Below are 15479 nucleotides of genomic sequence, written 5' to 3'. Positions count from 1 at the left end.
CTCCATTTATTTTGAAATATCAGACGAATCTCTTGAAAGATTATCCTCTACACCGATAAAAGTAGCTGAAGAAGGTTGAAAATATGAGTTTTTTCCTCCCCATTATTGAAATAAAATTTACTTACTATTGTAAGTATTGTATGTTGCTTCACGGATTCATATATAAACCCTTAAAGTAATAGCCATCATTGACATGCACATATTATTTGTTTAACCAAGCAAAACTGCTGATGAAGAAAAACATGCAGAGTGACACTTGGCATGGTAAAATAAATGACCAGACAAAGTACTACGTTAACCTCTGATTTGAGCTGAATGAATGTAAGATTAATAAAAGTGGATCAGAGATAATCTTAATTTATAGCATTAAGAACTAAGAATCTGTGCAACCGCCCTGTTTGGTCGCTTCTTTTGGGTCTCAATACATGCATTGCATCTCATCACAAAGTAAAATAGTAAATTAAACATTAAGCTCAGATCTATCATGTGCAGTGTTCTTTCAGTAAAACCCACATTCTCCCTCTACGCGCGTCACCGCACGCGCCACCCCACCACCTCCCACGTCACCTTGGAAATGGCGGGGAACATCAATGGGGATTTAAAAACTCCTTGTCCCCATAAAAACAAATCTCTTCTCTCTCTTCACACTGCATGATTGGTTGAAATTTGTTAACTTTTTTCGCCTATGTGTAGTAATATTAATAAAGTTTTAATTTTTTGTACCTCATCTTGTAGTTCTTGATATTGATATTGATATTGATATTTCATTTATTAATGGGAAAATAATGGTACAAGGACCAACATGGTTTGATACAATATAAAGCAATTGTTCAATGATAAAAGCATTACCATTTTTCTTATTTTTTGATTATTTTATCCTTGCTGGTGCCCCATCATCCTATCTCAGCAAAACTTGAATAAGATATGAATTATGGTGCTTAATACTAACTAAGAAGCTTAAGTTTAATTAAAAATGGTTGCATGGGGACTAATATACCTATAACTATGGCTTAATGGTGAGGTGTAGCAGAGGAAAAAGAACTGTGAAGTGAGCAATGTTGTTGCCTCATAACATGACACAAGAAAGGGAATTAAAATAAGGAAGGGAAAAAATAATGAGCAAGAACATTTCTCTATCATATTTGACCTCCAAATGCACATGGCTGCTTGGGTTTCTGTTCTATTAGTTTTTGGTTTTTTAAAAGTTTTTGCCTTTACCCTCACAAGTTTACAATCACATGCTGTCCTCTCTCTTCTGCTCTGAGCTGACTCTCTCTTTCTCTCTCATCTATAGTGATTGGCTACATACATGTTTCAGCTGTGTCATTGAATGCTTTTGACTCCATAGTTGAAGAGATTCCTCAGATCTACAGGGCACCACTTTTCGACATTGTCAGCCTCAATTCTTCATCTTTCTGGGCTCTTTTTTCCTCACTCGCTTTAACTCCTTCATCAGTTCATTCTCATGACATGATTTACAATCATATACAAGGTTGGTTTGCATTTAATGTATTGCTTTATATATCCTCATGCCTTTTCCCTTGAGTTCTTTTTTCTTCATTCTTGTCTTGGGGTTGTTGTTGTTCTTGTAAATGATGGATCTTGATTTCGTTTATTGCAATTGAGATCATTCATCCAATCTTCTTGTAGTTATGAAAATGTGAAATAGTTTTTTTCTTATGCAATTTGCAAGTGTTTTATTTTATCTGGTTTGTGTGATTGTGCTGTTAAAAGTCTCAGGTGCCTTTTCTGTCAATTCCTTTCTCGTTTTCTGAATGTGCAGTGTCAGGTGCTATTCAACTTCTGTTACAAAAATTTTCAATAACTTTTTGAAAGTGGTTTAATTCTCCAACTATGGGATTTCTTAAACAGTTAAACTTCTATTCAAGTGTGATTTCCTGAGAGGCTGACATCAGATATAAATTCTTTTAACTGTTGTCTTTGGGTCGTGGTTTTGTCACTGTCCATATTTCAATTCTTTAGCATGACATAATGACGTCTAATCAGTGTCCATTTTTTTTGTTTCGTTTCTTTTAACTTTTTCCTTATTCTTCTAGTTTTGGTCGTTTAAAGTTAAGTTCCTGATCTTGGTTACTTTCACTGTACTACTTTGGTTTTTGTACACACATCTTTTATTTCAACTCCACCTTTCCTTAATGGTAACTTAGTTTTATTATTATATATCTGTTTCGATTTCTTATGAGAGACTCTTCACAAATTGCAGCTGGCACTAGCGCTCTGGCTTATAGATAAAGCCAAGAATTAAGCATTGACCAGTGCTTCTTGAGATGCAAGTGCTAATGGATTGAAGGAAGAAAATTGGATGCTATCAGTTTGTTTTCAATGGTTTGTGAGATGGAAAGTGATTGTATTGAAGACATGGACGTTGAAGTCCTCTCTTCAATGTGGCCAGAAGATATTGGCTCTGATGTTGGAAAACAGTTCAATATAGAGAAGCCTGGAAGGGACCAAGATATGTTGGAGGAAGTAACAATCTTAGAGGAGCCAACTATAGCTGATTTTCAGCGTCTCATGGAGCTTACAAATTACACAGATAAAGGGTCTTCTCAGCTGGCATATCTCATGCAACACTGGGAGTATAAGCAGGCTAATGCAGTTCGGCTTCTCAGAGAGGAACTCGACAACCTTAGCAAACAAAGACAGGAAGTTGAGCTCAGAAAATTGGAGATACTGAAAGACAATCGGTTTGAGGAAGAGAATTATGGAGGTGACAAACGACCAGTTTCTATATTGGATGAGATTTACTACACATGGCAAGATGTTCCAGTGCCACTCAGGAAAAGTGATGTGGTTGTGCAGAACAAGAGGATTGAGATTGATGCTGAGTATGACACTGTTGTGTATTGGAAACAGCGGGCACTGCAGTTGGAAAAACAGTTGGAGGCAAGTGTCAACAGAGAGCAGATACTAACAGACAAGTTGCAAGAAAGTATAAAGAATTTTGAAAGGCAATCTTCACCAGTGGAAGAACTAACTCAGATTCTGAAGAGAGCAGATAATTTCTTACATTTTATACTCCAAAATGCACCTGTTGTTATTGGCCATCAGGTACATTACAGTGAGTATTGAGTTTATATCCATATGGCAAGATCTGAAAGTACTTCACAGAAAATTTTAGACATATTGTGTATATTGTGTACACTTATCTTAGATTAGCTTTACCTTAGTGTAAATACTCAAAGACTTAGGACCTTTCAAGTATATGAGGCTACTTTTGCACTCACCTTCAGTAATTTTTCTGTAGACTACCAGCTCCCTCTTCTAAGCACATTCTTCTTCTTTGGTTTAGAGCATGATGGTTGACATGTTGAAATATGTATATGGAAGCACATGATGCACATAGACAACACTTTTCTGTTCTGTTGGATTAGATGGAAGATTGCTCTATGGCCGTATTGCCTAAATGCAGTGGACACAGAATGATTCCTATATCTGTCTTTTCAAAAGGCTACAATAAGTGAACTGTGCTACTAATCTGTTATCTCAATTTGTGTTGTGTTGGAGAATTAGGTGGTTGGTGCATTAACATGTGAAACACTGATATGGTAACATGTCACCACATTGATATAACATTAAACGTATATATAGGAACTTGTCACCTATGACAAAAATATGCCATGCTTTGGAATTGCATTGCATTGTTTTCCTTCTAACACATGATCCATATTTTGTGCAAAACTTGTACCGGCTTTATTGTAGTTTTGATTGGTCCATCGTTATGAAAGCTAAATATGTGTTTGCCACTGTAAGGGATCTTTCAATCTGCCAAGGGCTGACTCTGATGTTTTTCTTCCAGGACAAAGAGTTGCGATATCGCTTTATCTACAATCATTTTCCAAGTTTACAAGAGGAGGTAATGATTGCTGTTGAAGCTCTTATTTCAAGGTCATATGATTAAGTTGCATTGCAATTTTTATTTTACTGAATAAAAAGCTTCACATACTTCGGAAGAAACTTCTTTACTTTTCTTGAGTTATTTTACTTCTTTTGCACAGGAGTTTTAAGTAGGCTGAAATTTCTTGTTTCTTAAAACTCATTGGTATTTTTCAGGACATCATAGGAAAAACTGATGTTGAAATTTTCACTGGATCCGGTGTTAAGGAGTCTCAAGATTTCAAGAGGGAAGTGATGGAGAAAGGGTTGCCTGCAAAGAAGGAAATTACTTTTGAGACAGAACTATTTGGGTCAAAGACATTTTTGATATATGTAGAACCTGTCTTTAGCAAAGCAGGGGAGACAATTGGAATAAATTATATGGGAATGGAAATAACAGATCAGGTGAATGCTATTTGCTTTTGAATGTTACTTGCAGTCTTGTGCTTACAAAGAGGATACTTATGTTTTTCACAAACTTCAGGTAAGAAAAAGAGAAAGAATGGCAAAGCTTAGGGAAGAGATTGCAGTGCAGAAAGCCAAAGAAACAGAACTTAATAAAACCATTCACATTACAGGTTTAATCACTCAGCCAAATCTGTATTTATGAATTTTACTATAAGTTTGGTTTGGCTGCAAAAAGCTTAATTTTTTCTCCTTTTCAAACAGAGGAGACTATGAGAGCAAAACAAATGCTGGCAACAATGTCTCATGAGATAAGATCTCCACTATCTGGAGTTGTTAGCATGGCTGAAATTCTTTCCACCACGAAACTTGATCGGGAACAAAGACAGCTTTTGAATGTCATGATATCTTCAGGAGATTTGGTTCTTCAACTTATAAATGACATTCTTGATCTTTCCAAGGTTGAGTCAGGTTAGAAATTTCTCTCACACCATTTTTTGTTAGATCATTTAAACTTATTCCCACCCCACCAAACCACCAACCCCATTGGTTTTTTTTTATAGGAGTTATGAAATTGGAAGCAACCAAATTCCGGCCAAGAGAGGTGGTAAAACATGTACTCCAGACTGCTGCAGCATCACTGCAGAAAATGTTAACCTTAGAAGGAAATGTAGCAGATGATATACCTATTGAGGTGAGTACTTGAGTAACGCTTGCATACACTTGTAAAGATTCAGCATTGTTGATTATTTTCATAAATCTCAAGTACTACTGAAGTAGTTAACTGATAAATGGAAAACATAATGCAGGACTTGGGTCCTGACATGACTTTTGAATGCAAAGACATGATTTCACCTGATAGTCAAGTAACTTACACTTCAATATCTTCATGCATAATTGCAGGTCATTGGAGATGTTTTGAGGATTCGGCAGATCCTCACAAATTTAGTCAGGTACTGAACTTTAATTGATTATTAGTCTTATAATCTGCAATCAACCAATACAAATGTTTCCATTTTGGTTTTGATGTGTGAAATCAAACTCTTAGTTCCATTTATTCTAGAGGAGTACACTCTTTTGTAATTGGTTGCACAATGTTGCTAGTTCATACATAACTTTGTCCTACATTCAATATTTTGATAATATGGTTTGATATTTTAATATTAAACTACATCATTGCTTCATGAATACAATATAGATATTATCAAACATATATTGACAATTACCTTTTACTTATCCTTCAGTATAACCCACTAAAGAATGTATTTCTGATTATCCATTACTCTACAGTTATTATTCTCTAATGTGTTTTCAGCAATGCTGTGAAGTTTACACATGAAGGCAAAGTTGGTATCAACCTTTACGTTGTTTCAGAGCCACCTTTTGCCAAAGCAGAAGGCCATCAAAAGATGGCCATAGATCAGTCTACAAATTCAGCAAATGGAGTGAAGGAAGAGAACTATGCATCAACACCACGAAGCAGCAGTGATAAAAATGGTCTTGATGGTCAGAAACACAACGACCATCCTAGCCAAAATCATTTATTCAACGATGAATGTAGATCTTCAGTTAAAAGTGAATGCTCAATGAATGGAGATACTGAGGAGCAAACTCATTCTACTGAAACAACAGTGTGGATACGTTGTGATGTGTATGACACAGGAATTGGAATACCAGGTACATAAAAACGCTATGTCAGTACTCATTTGTTATAGGATTTATGTTACTCTGTATCCAAATAAGTGTGAAAGTACTTAACTTTTTACATCTTATTATGTGACAGAAAAGGCAATACCTAATTTATTTAGAAGGTACATGCAAGTAAGTGCAGACCATGCTCGAAAATATGGTGGCACAGGTCTGGGACTGGCAATATGCAAACAACTGGTAAGCTTTTTTTATACCCTCTTTATTTTGGTGAAAGTAAATTCTTGGATAACAGTAACATGGACATTCAAATGTTGATTTGAGTAACTATATTTGAAAGTTTTCAGCTTTCGTTATTTTGATAACAGATAAATATTTTGTTATCTATATTCAGCTAGGAATATATCTCTGAATTTTGTTATCTCTATTTAGATATACATATATCTCTGAATGTCTGAGAGTCTGATAGATACAACTATTTTTGCATACTCTATTTTCTCTTTGTTATAACTTGACAAAAAAATGGTTTTTGGACTCATGAAAAAGAGAAAAGAAACAATAATATTTCACATTATGTAGGTATCTCTGTCATATTCCAACTGGACCAACATTAACATGATTTTCTTTCTGAGACTAATCATGTATTACACTTTGTCAATGTTTCCTTGCACTTGGAACAGGTTGAGTTAATGGGGGGTCATTTAACAGTATCTAGCAAAGAACATTGTGGTTCTACCTTCACATTCATTCTTCCCTACAAAGTTTCAACGGGTTGTGATAATTCTGATGACCCAGATGAACTTTCAGATGTGGATGATAATGAGGATGATACCACAGAGGGGTTCTTCCAATTCCAACCACGCACGCTAGGCTCTCTCTTCTCTTCTAATGGACCTACCAGGCCCCAAAATATACTACCAGGTTTCAGAAGCTCAAACAAGTTCAATGGATTTTCAGAGAATTCTTACTCATTCCCCACTACAGACATAAAATCAAAAGGGACCAGTTCAACTGAGGATGCATCTTCAGTTGTTGTTGATGCTCCTGAGATGTATGAATCAACAAGTTCATCAAACCATAGCCCTGAAACGAAGAATGAAAGTGCAGTTAACACCAACCAACAGAATCAAGATAAGGTACATGCTCGGTTACAGAATGGTAGTGTAGACTCTTCTCAACATAAGGAGGCAATCACACTAGGAACAATGTCAAATGAACTCCAACAAACATGTGTCGTTAGTAGTAACAATAACACTTCATCAGAAGAAATCAAATCCTCATCAGGGCCTAAGATTCTTCTTGTTGAAGATAACAAGATCAATGTCATGGTGACACAGTCAATGATGAAGAGGTTAGGCTATAGCATGGATGTTGTGAACAATGGAGTGGAAGCTGTACGTGCAGTTCAACGCCATACTTATGATGTCATTTTGATGGTAATTTCATTGAATCTCAATTTTTAACCCATATGCATTTTCATTGTACAAATCAGTGTATTACATAAGAAATAGAATGGATAATACCCTTGAGTTCATTTTTATGCAATGTTTCTTTTACTAATGCAAATGTTCATAACTAAAAGTTGATCATTTGGTGTGTGTGCTTTACAGGATGTGTTCATGCCAGTTATGAATGGTCTTCAAACAACAAAACTGATTCGGTCTTATGAGGAAACTGGCAATTGGGATGCTGCAAGAAAAGCTGGAATTGAACAATGCTTACCAATTTCACATGAATGTTCTGCACCACCTAAAAACCGGATCCACATTGTTGCGGTGAGTAATTTGTCCACATTTCTGTGATTCATTACATCTAATCTAGAAGACAAGAACTCCAACATGTTAACCTTTATGAACATGCAAACAAAATACCAGCACTATATTATTTAACTACACTTTTATTCTGTGTAAACTCAATATGTGAAAAGTAAAGTAACATATTCTTTATCTTTCATGATAATGCAGATGACAGCAAACACAATGTCAGAGAGTGCTGAGGAGTGTTATGCAAATGGTATGGACTCGTTTGTGTCAAAACCTGTTACATTCCAAAAATTGAAAGACTGTCTAGAACAGTATCTGAGGTGATGATAATAACATGTAAATTTTTGCTTGTGTATAAAAGAATAAGAGCCTAGGAAAGTTTTGCTAAGAATGCACCATGTTCTCTCCTCTTCATCAGTGTCTACCTTAAATTGTATAGATCTAAAACATTCTTTTTCATCTCTCGGAATGCATAATAGCTGTTAGAAAGCTGATAGGACTAGTTGGAGCGTGAATGTAGAGGTTTTGGCAATGTTGGCACTGCAAGAAATCATAAAGAGACACACTTTTGAAGTTGATGGTAATATTTTACTTGCTGCTAGTAGAAATTATGAAGAGTTTGGTTCTAAAATTAAAGGAGTGAAAAGGGTGTGTGAGAATTTATGTACATGAATGATTTGAGTCTCCTGCAGTATTGGACGAGGTGCAGTTAGGGAAAAGAAGAGAGTGTAGGACCCTGTGTAATTTTGCAGGAGATATCATCTCAAATTCTCGACTTCAATATTTATGCTCCAGATCATGTTTCTTCTAAATGTGTATAAATATAAACACAAAGAATAGTAGTGTTAGCCATGCATTTGTTTTTTTAACATAATATAGAGTTTTGATGATTAATGTTGGTGGGAGAATGAATCACCATATACACTTTTATTATAGTACACTTTATTTTTTTTCCTATATTTAGTACTGTTAATTTTATCTTCATTTTTCTTAACACAACTTGTAAAAAAAATGATTTTGGTCCTTAAACATTGAACTTAAAAAATTAAAATTCTTTTCTAAATGATTTTGAGACTCTTAAATTTAGTATTGAGGGACAAAATCATAAATTGGAGAATTAAAATATACTTTGCTTTGATTTCGGATGAAACATAGTGTAAAAATTCAGTCATAAATGTGATTAAAATGCAAGCTGCTTCTCATAGAAATCTCTTGAAACTGTGTATTCTTGTTTATCTTAATTTCTGGAACAGTGAATAAAATCAGAAGTCGAGAATTTGGTGGAAAAATTTTAAGTGAATGATCGGATTGGAATACAATAAAAGTAAGGGAAAGTTCTACTATGTTACAACAAACTTAAATTTACTACGTAGTCAATTTAATTCATCCCTAAATAGACAAAATATTCATTTTACTAAAAAAATAATGTAATTGTGTTCAACCATTAAATTTTATAGAACTATTTTATTATTAAATAATAGTTATAGTTTTAAGAACTATATAGTAAATCGTCTTATATTGAGTATCTATCTTTCAGCCTCTGGATACAAATTTTTTCGAGCAGAGGTGAAAATTTTGGTTTAAGAACATAATCAACCTAGTGAATATTGATTTAGTGTGTTCTTTAGGCGCACACAACAACTAAATCAATTAAAGTAAAGTCAACGTTATAAGATATCACAAAAAGTAAAACATAAACAAAGTTCCAAATTGTGATTAAGGTAGAACTGAGTCACCTTTAATCATATAAATAGTAAAGGCCTAAGAGGGAAATAATATAAATAGGTGAGCACTCAAGATAAAAAGGTTAGCATTCTAAGAACTATAGGAGTTTGTTTATGGCTCATTGGTAAAATGGTGATACAAGCATTAAGTAATTGGTAGAATTCTATTTAATTATTATACACCATTATAATCTCCCATCCTTAGAGCACAAACTAAATTAATGGTGACAGATCTCCTTGTATGTCCTAATAATGGTATTAAAGTCATACAAGAGCATATGAAATCCATACTATCCTTTCCAGAAAATCCTTCCATAGACACTTCAACAATGGAATTGTATGCAAAATTGCATGCATCGCTAGAGATGAAAGATCTATATTGATGGAAAGTCTAAACAATGTATCTTTTTAGGCTACAATCTTGATCATTTTGGTTACAAATTTTGGAATCCAATTGATAAGAAAATTATTAGAAGCTAAGATGTTATATTTCATAAGGACCAAACTATTGAAGATATTGACGAGAAAAAGAAGGCAAGATGGGTTACTTATACATACATTTATGTTGAGTCAAAACCTCCTACCATAGTTATTGATCACGGGGTCTCAGTTGAGAATATCTACTAGAGAGATTTGTATTTCATAGAAATATTCCCCTCATAAGTTTTCCTTGTTAATTTCCACCAAAACCTAAGTCATAAGCTTGAATATTAGTAAAACAATTGTTGAGGGACAAATATTACAGGTGAGTCAACTTTTCAATGTGACAATTTTTTAGGGTGAGATTGTTGCATGTGATATCAATTATCTCATAAAATAAGTTAGGTGAGTCAAGTCATAATCAAATTATGGTGCTTGAACTACTATGCTCATAAGTAGAAAAAAGTTGTACATTGAGTATTAACTATAATTTTTAACCTAACGATAAATGTTTGATCCAACAAAATTTAGACTTCAATTAAATATTTAAGTAAATTATATATTAATTCAAAAATGATCTTGAATATTATTGTGTTTGTGATATGAAATGAAGTAAGATAAAATCTAATAATTATAAGTATGGGTGGTCTATTTGAAGTTAGGTTTGAAATAACCATAACAATAAAAATTATTAAAAATTTTTACATATATAATGATGATTCTTATTACAATTGTTATCCTACATGACTTTCAATGAAGATTTAGATAGGAATAGTAGTTTAAAGTTAGGTAAAAATAAAATAAATACGATTTAGTTAGTAATTTGGTCCGTATATTTAGGTTTATAATTCACTTTGGTCCTTATATTTTATTTTACTCAATTGAGTTTCAATATTTGTTAAATATAGTTAATTTAGTTCCATATGTTAAATTAATATTAACACTATCACGTGTCAAAATTTATGTCATTTTCTACCTTAGAAATTTTTTTTTTATATTTCTTTTTCTCCCTCCACCTCCTTCCATCTCACACCACCTTCCTCTACCTCCCACTAGGGGTGGCAAAACGGGTTGGGCCCAACGGGTCAGCCCGCCAGCCCGTGCTAAAAGGAACGGGCTGGGTTGAAGATTTCAACCCGTCAGCCCGTTCTGGCCTGTCCCGTCCAGCCCGTTAACTTGACGGGTCAAAGTACGGCCCGGTCCGTCCTGGCCCGTTGGCCCGTTTTAAAAAATAAAATAAAATAAAAATAATTAAAAAGATTAATTTTTTAGATTATATATTTTAAATGTAGAAATATATAATAGTATTGTAATTTAAATCATTAACACCTACAAATTCAGTTTGAATTATTAGTTATAATTGAATAATTTAATATGTAAATTTAATAATTATTTTAACTTATCTAATTAAAAACATTAACTAATCAATTAAAAGTTAAAATAATATTTTATTTGATTAAATATGACTTTAATAATAATTTATATGTATATATAAACAAATTTAAAAAATAAAACAAATTAAAAAATTTGAAAACTAATTAAAAAAATTAAAAAAAAATAGACGGGCCAGCCCGGCCCAGCCCATTAGCCCGTCCTATACGGGACGGGTTGTGATTATTGGTCAGTTTCTGTTTGACGGGCCAGCCCGGCCCGACCCGTTTTTTGACGGACCACATACGGGTCGAGCCAAAACGGGTCGGGCTGACCCGTTTGCCACCCCTACCTCCCACCACTTTCCTCCTCCTTCTTCCACCTCCTTCCACCTCCACTAAATATTCATTTTGCACAATTTCCAAAGAATAAAACAACATTGTATCAACAGGGTAATCTTATTTATGCAATTTTAAAAACAATTTTCACTAGAGCACAACAAAACAAGGTAACAAACTTTAAAATCTCAATTTTGCTTACTTAACTACATTTGATGATAATCTATAATCTCAATTTTATTTTTTTAACTAAAACCCGTAAGAGAAGGTGGTGAGATGGAACAAAAAAAACAAAGATGTTCCAAGATAGTAGATAATCCAAATTTTGATACATGATACATCTAAAAGATATTAACCTTATGTCAAATCATGATAGAGACCAAATTGACTCTATCAAACAAATATTAAAACTCAATTTAGTATATATATATATATATATATATATATATATATATATATATATATATATATAACCAAAGTAAATCACAAACATAAATATATGGACTAATATTAAAAAATGTATAGGAATCACATCTACCACAAATTTTAGAATTAAAACAACTTTCTTGTACAGAGATACAATCACTTCTCAACCGTCGAAGTGTTTATTTGTTTAACAACATCTATATTAATTCTTATTTGACGTTATTATGAAAAGTTTCATGTTGTTATAAAATAAAGGTAATAAGAGAGACAAAGGAGAGGAAGAATAGAGAATGAGAGAGTAGGGAGCAACTTCTGTTTGTATGTGTGTCTTATTACTGATAGGACGAGTCCTATTTATAGGTACAATATGGTAACCCAGAAAGGATATAAAATCAAATAGTAAATACAAAATATTACATCATAAAGAGTAATGAATAATATGATTATCAATCATATGAGTAATTGTATAAATCAATGGACGACCATTAATTCATAACACTCCCCCTTGGGTGTCCATTGATAAAAGAATGTGCCTCGTTAAAACCTTACTAGGAAAAACCCTTTGGGATAAAAACCTAGTGAAGGAAAAAGAGTACATCATTCTATATAATATTGTTCTTTGCATCTTCTATTTCTCCCCCTCATGTAAACTTACATCATTAAGATGGCGGAGTCCAATCCTATGAACCAATTGCTCAAAAGTTCTCCTTGGTAAAGATTTTGTAAATAAATCTGCTAGATTTTCACATGAGCGAATCTTTTGGATCTCTACATCACCATTTCTTTGAAGATCATGAGTGAAAAAGAATTTTGGAAGAATATGTTTTGTTCTGTCTCCTTTAATATATCCTTCTTTCAATTGAGCAATGCATGCACTATTGTCTTCATATATCGTTGTTGGTTTCATTTTTCCCAAGGATAAACCACAAGTTTGTCGCACATGTTGAATTATAGACCTTAACCAAACGCATTCACGACTTGCCTCATGTAATGCTAAAATTTCTGCATGATTTGACGATGTTGCTGTTATTGTTTGTTTCACAGATCGCCATGAAATCGCTGTGCCACCACATGTGAACAAATATCCTGTTTGTGATCGACCATTATGAGGATCTGATAAATAACCTGCATTTGCATAACCCATTAGATCTAATTTTGAATCATTTGGGTAAAACAAGCCCATATTCATAGTGCCTTTAAGGTAACGGAGTATTTGTTTTACTCCATTCCAATGTCTTCTTGTAGGTGAAGAACTATATCTTGCTAACAAATTTACAGCAAATGCTATATCGGGTCGAGTATAATTAGCAAGATACATTAGTGCTCCTATAGCACTAAGATATGGTACTTCAGGACCAAGTAGTTCTTCATCTTTTTCTTGAGGTCTAAAAGGGTCTTTATCAACATCTAATGACCTCACCACCATTGGAGTGCATAGTGAATGTGATTTGTCCATATAGAACTTTTTAAGCACTTTCGTTATATAAGCTTCTTGATGTACAAGAACACCTTTGTTTAAATACTCAATTTGTAATCCCAAACAAAACTTTGTCCTTCCAAGATCCTTCATCTCAAATTCTTTCTTTAAACAATCAATTGCCTTTGTGAGCTCATTAGGAGTTCCAACTATGTTTATGTCATCTACATAAACAGCAATTATGGCAAATTCATTCTCGGATCTTTTCATATAAATACAAGGACAAATAGGGTCATTTTTATACCCTTCCTTTAATAAGTACTCACTTAGACGGTTATACCACATACGTCCTGATTGTTTCAATCCATAAAGGGACTTATTCAATTTTATTGAATAATCCTTTTTAGAATTTGCTTTGTTGGGCACATTAAATCCTTCAGGGAGTTTCATATAAATATCATTTTCCAAAGAGCCATACAAATAGGCTGTAACAACATCCATGAGGTGCAAATTCAAACCTTCTTGTGCAACAAGGCTAATTAAATATCTAAATGTTGTTGCATCCAATACTGGAGAATATGTCTCCTCAAAATCAATACCAGGTCTTTGTGAAAAACCTTGAGCAACTAACCGTGCTTTGTATCTAACAATTTCACCATTCTCATTTCGTTTTTGTACAAAAACCCATCTGTACCCAATAGGTTTTACACCCTCAGGTGTGCGAACTACAGGTCCAAAAACCTTTCGTTTAGCAAGCGAATCTAATTCTGCTTGGATTGCATCTTTCCATTTTGGCCAATCATTTCTTTGCCGACAATCTTCAATTGTCATTGGTTCTTGATCATCATTGTCACTTATGACATCCTTTGCTACATTATATGCAAAAACCTCGTCAATATTGACTTTATTTCGATTCCATATTTTATGATTCATGACATAATTTATTGAGATCTCATCATTTTCAACAATTTCAGGTACCTGAGGTTCTTCTGGAACCGAATCATTGATTATGTCAAAAGAATCTTTTGGGACTTTTACCCCCTCGATTAGGCCATCTTGCCTTTTTTCCCTTTTTCTCACACGAGGATTTTTATCTTTGGAACCCAAAGGCCTACCACGCTTTAGGCGTGTTTGAGATTCATTTGCTATATTAGATTGTCCAACAGGAATATCAATTCTGATTGGAGTATTAGCAGCGGGTATATGCGACTTAGTTACCCTTTTTGTGTCAGTAAAAGCATCTGGTAATTGGTTGGCCAATTTTTGTAAATGAATTATCCGTTGAACTTCTAGTTCACACTCTTTTGTACGAGGATCAAGATGAGATAATGATAATTCATTCCAACCAATATCTTTTTCCAGTTTCTTTCTTTCTCCCCCTAACGTTGGAAAAATTGATTCATCAAAATGACTATCAGCAAATCGAGCTGTAAATAAGTCACCTGTTGATGGTTCAAGATATTTTATTATCGATGGAGAATCATATCCAACATATATTCCCAAACGTCTTTGAGGACCCATCATAGTCCTTTTTGGTGGGGAAATTGGGACATATACAGCACACCCAAAAATTCTTAAATGAGAAATATTTGGTTGTTGACCAAAAACCAACTGTAAAGGAGAGTATTTGTGATAACTTGTTGGTCTGATGCGAATCAATACTGCAGCATGCAAAATTGCATATCCCCAAGTAGTCATTGGAAGATTAGCTTTCATAAGTAAAGGTCGTGCAATCAATTTTAGACGTTTTATCAATGATTCTGCAAGTCCATTTTGAGTATGAACATGTGCTACTGGATGTTCAACTTCAATTCCAATTGACATACAATACTCATTAAAAGCATGAGATGTAAATTCACCAGCATTATCAAGACGAATTTTCTTAATTGGATAATCTGGGAAGTGGGCTCTTAACTTGATCAATTGTGCTAATAACTTAGCAAATGCTTGATTTCGAGTTGATAGTAAACAAATATGTGACCATCTAGTGGACGCATCAATTAATACCATGAAATATCTAAATGATCCACATGGTGGGTGTATTGGACCACAAATATCACCTTGTATTCGTTCT

The 15479-nt window shown here is 33.8% G+C and overlaps 1 protein-coding gene across 1 annotated transcript; it reads left to right on the top strand.

The window, feature by feature from the left end:
- The first annotated feature begins 1030 nt into the window (after positions 1 to 1030).
- Positions 1031 to 8565, top strand: LOC114193061 (histidine kinase 5-like). Its single transcript, XM_028082762.2, has 13 exons — positions 1031 to 1492; positions 2225 to 3069; positions 3818 to 3874; positions 4072 to 4299; positions 4379 to 4472; positions 4564 to 4770; positions 4863 to 4993; positions 5203 to 5252; positions 5615 to 5976; positions 6083 to 6186; positions 6627 to 7382; positions 7557 to 7721; positions 7911 to 8565. Exons 2-13 carry the CDS (start codon positions 2344 to 2346, stop codon positions 8031 to 8033), a joined length of 3003 nt encoding a protein of 1000 aa, XP_027938563.2. The 5' UTR covers positions 1031 to 1492; positions 2225 to 2343; the 3' UTR covers positions 8034 to 8565.
- Positions 8566 to 15479: the final 6914 nt, after the last annotated feature.

This window comes from Vigna unguiculata, chromosome 8 (genome assembly GCF_037176805.1).
Source record: "Vigna unguiculata cultivar grain cowpea cultivar isolate G323 ecotype 2 chromosome 8, ASM3717680v1, whole genome shotgun sequence".
In the NCBI taxonomy this organism is placed as follows: domain Eukaryota; kingdom Viridiplantae; phylum Streptophyta; class Magnoliopsida; order Fabales; family Fabaceae; genus Vigna; species Vigna unguiculata.
Note: the sequence above shows the minus strand (reverse complement) of the source record. Positions and strands in the feature narration are given on the sequence as shown.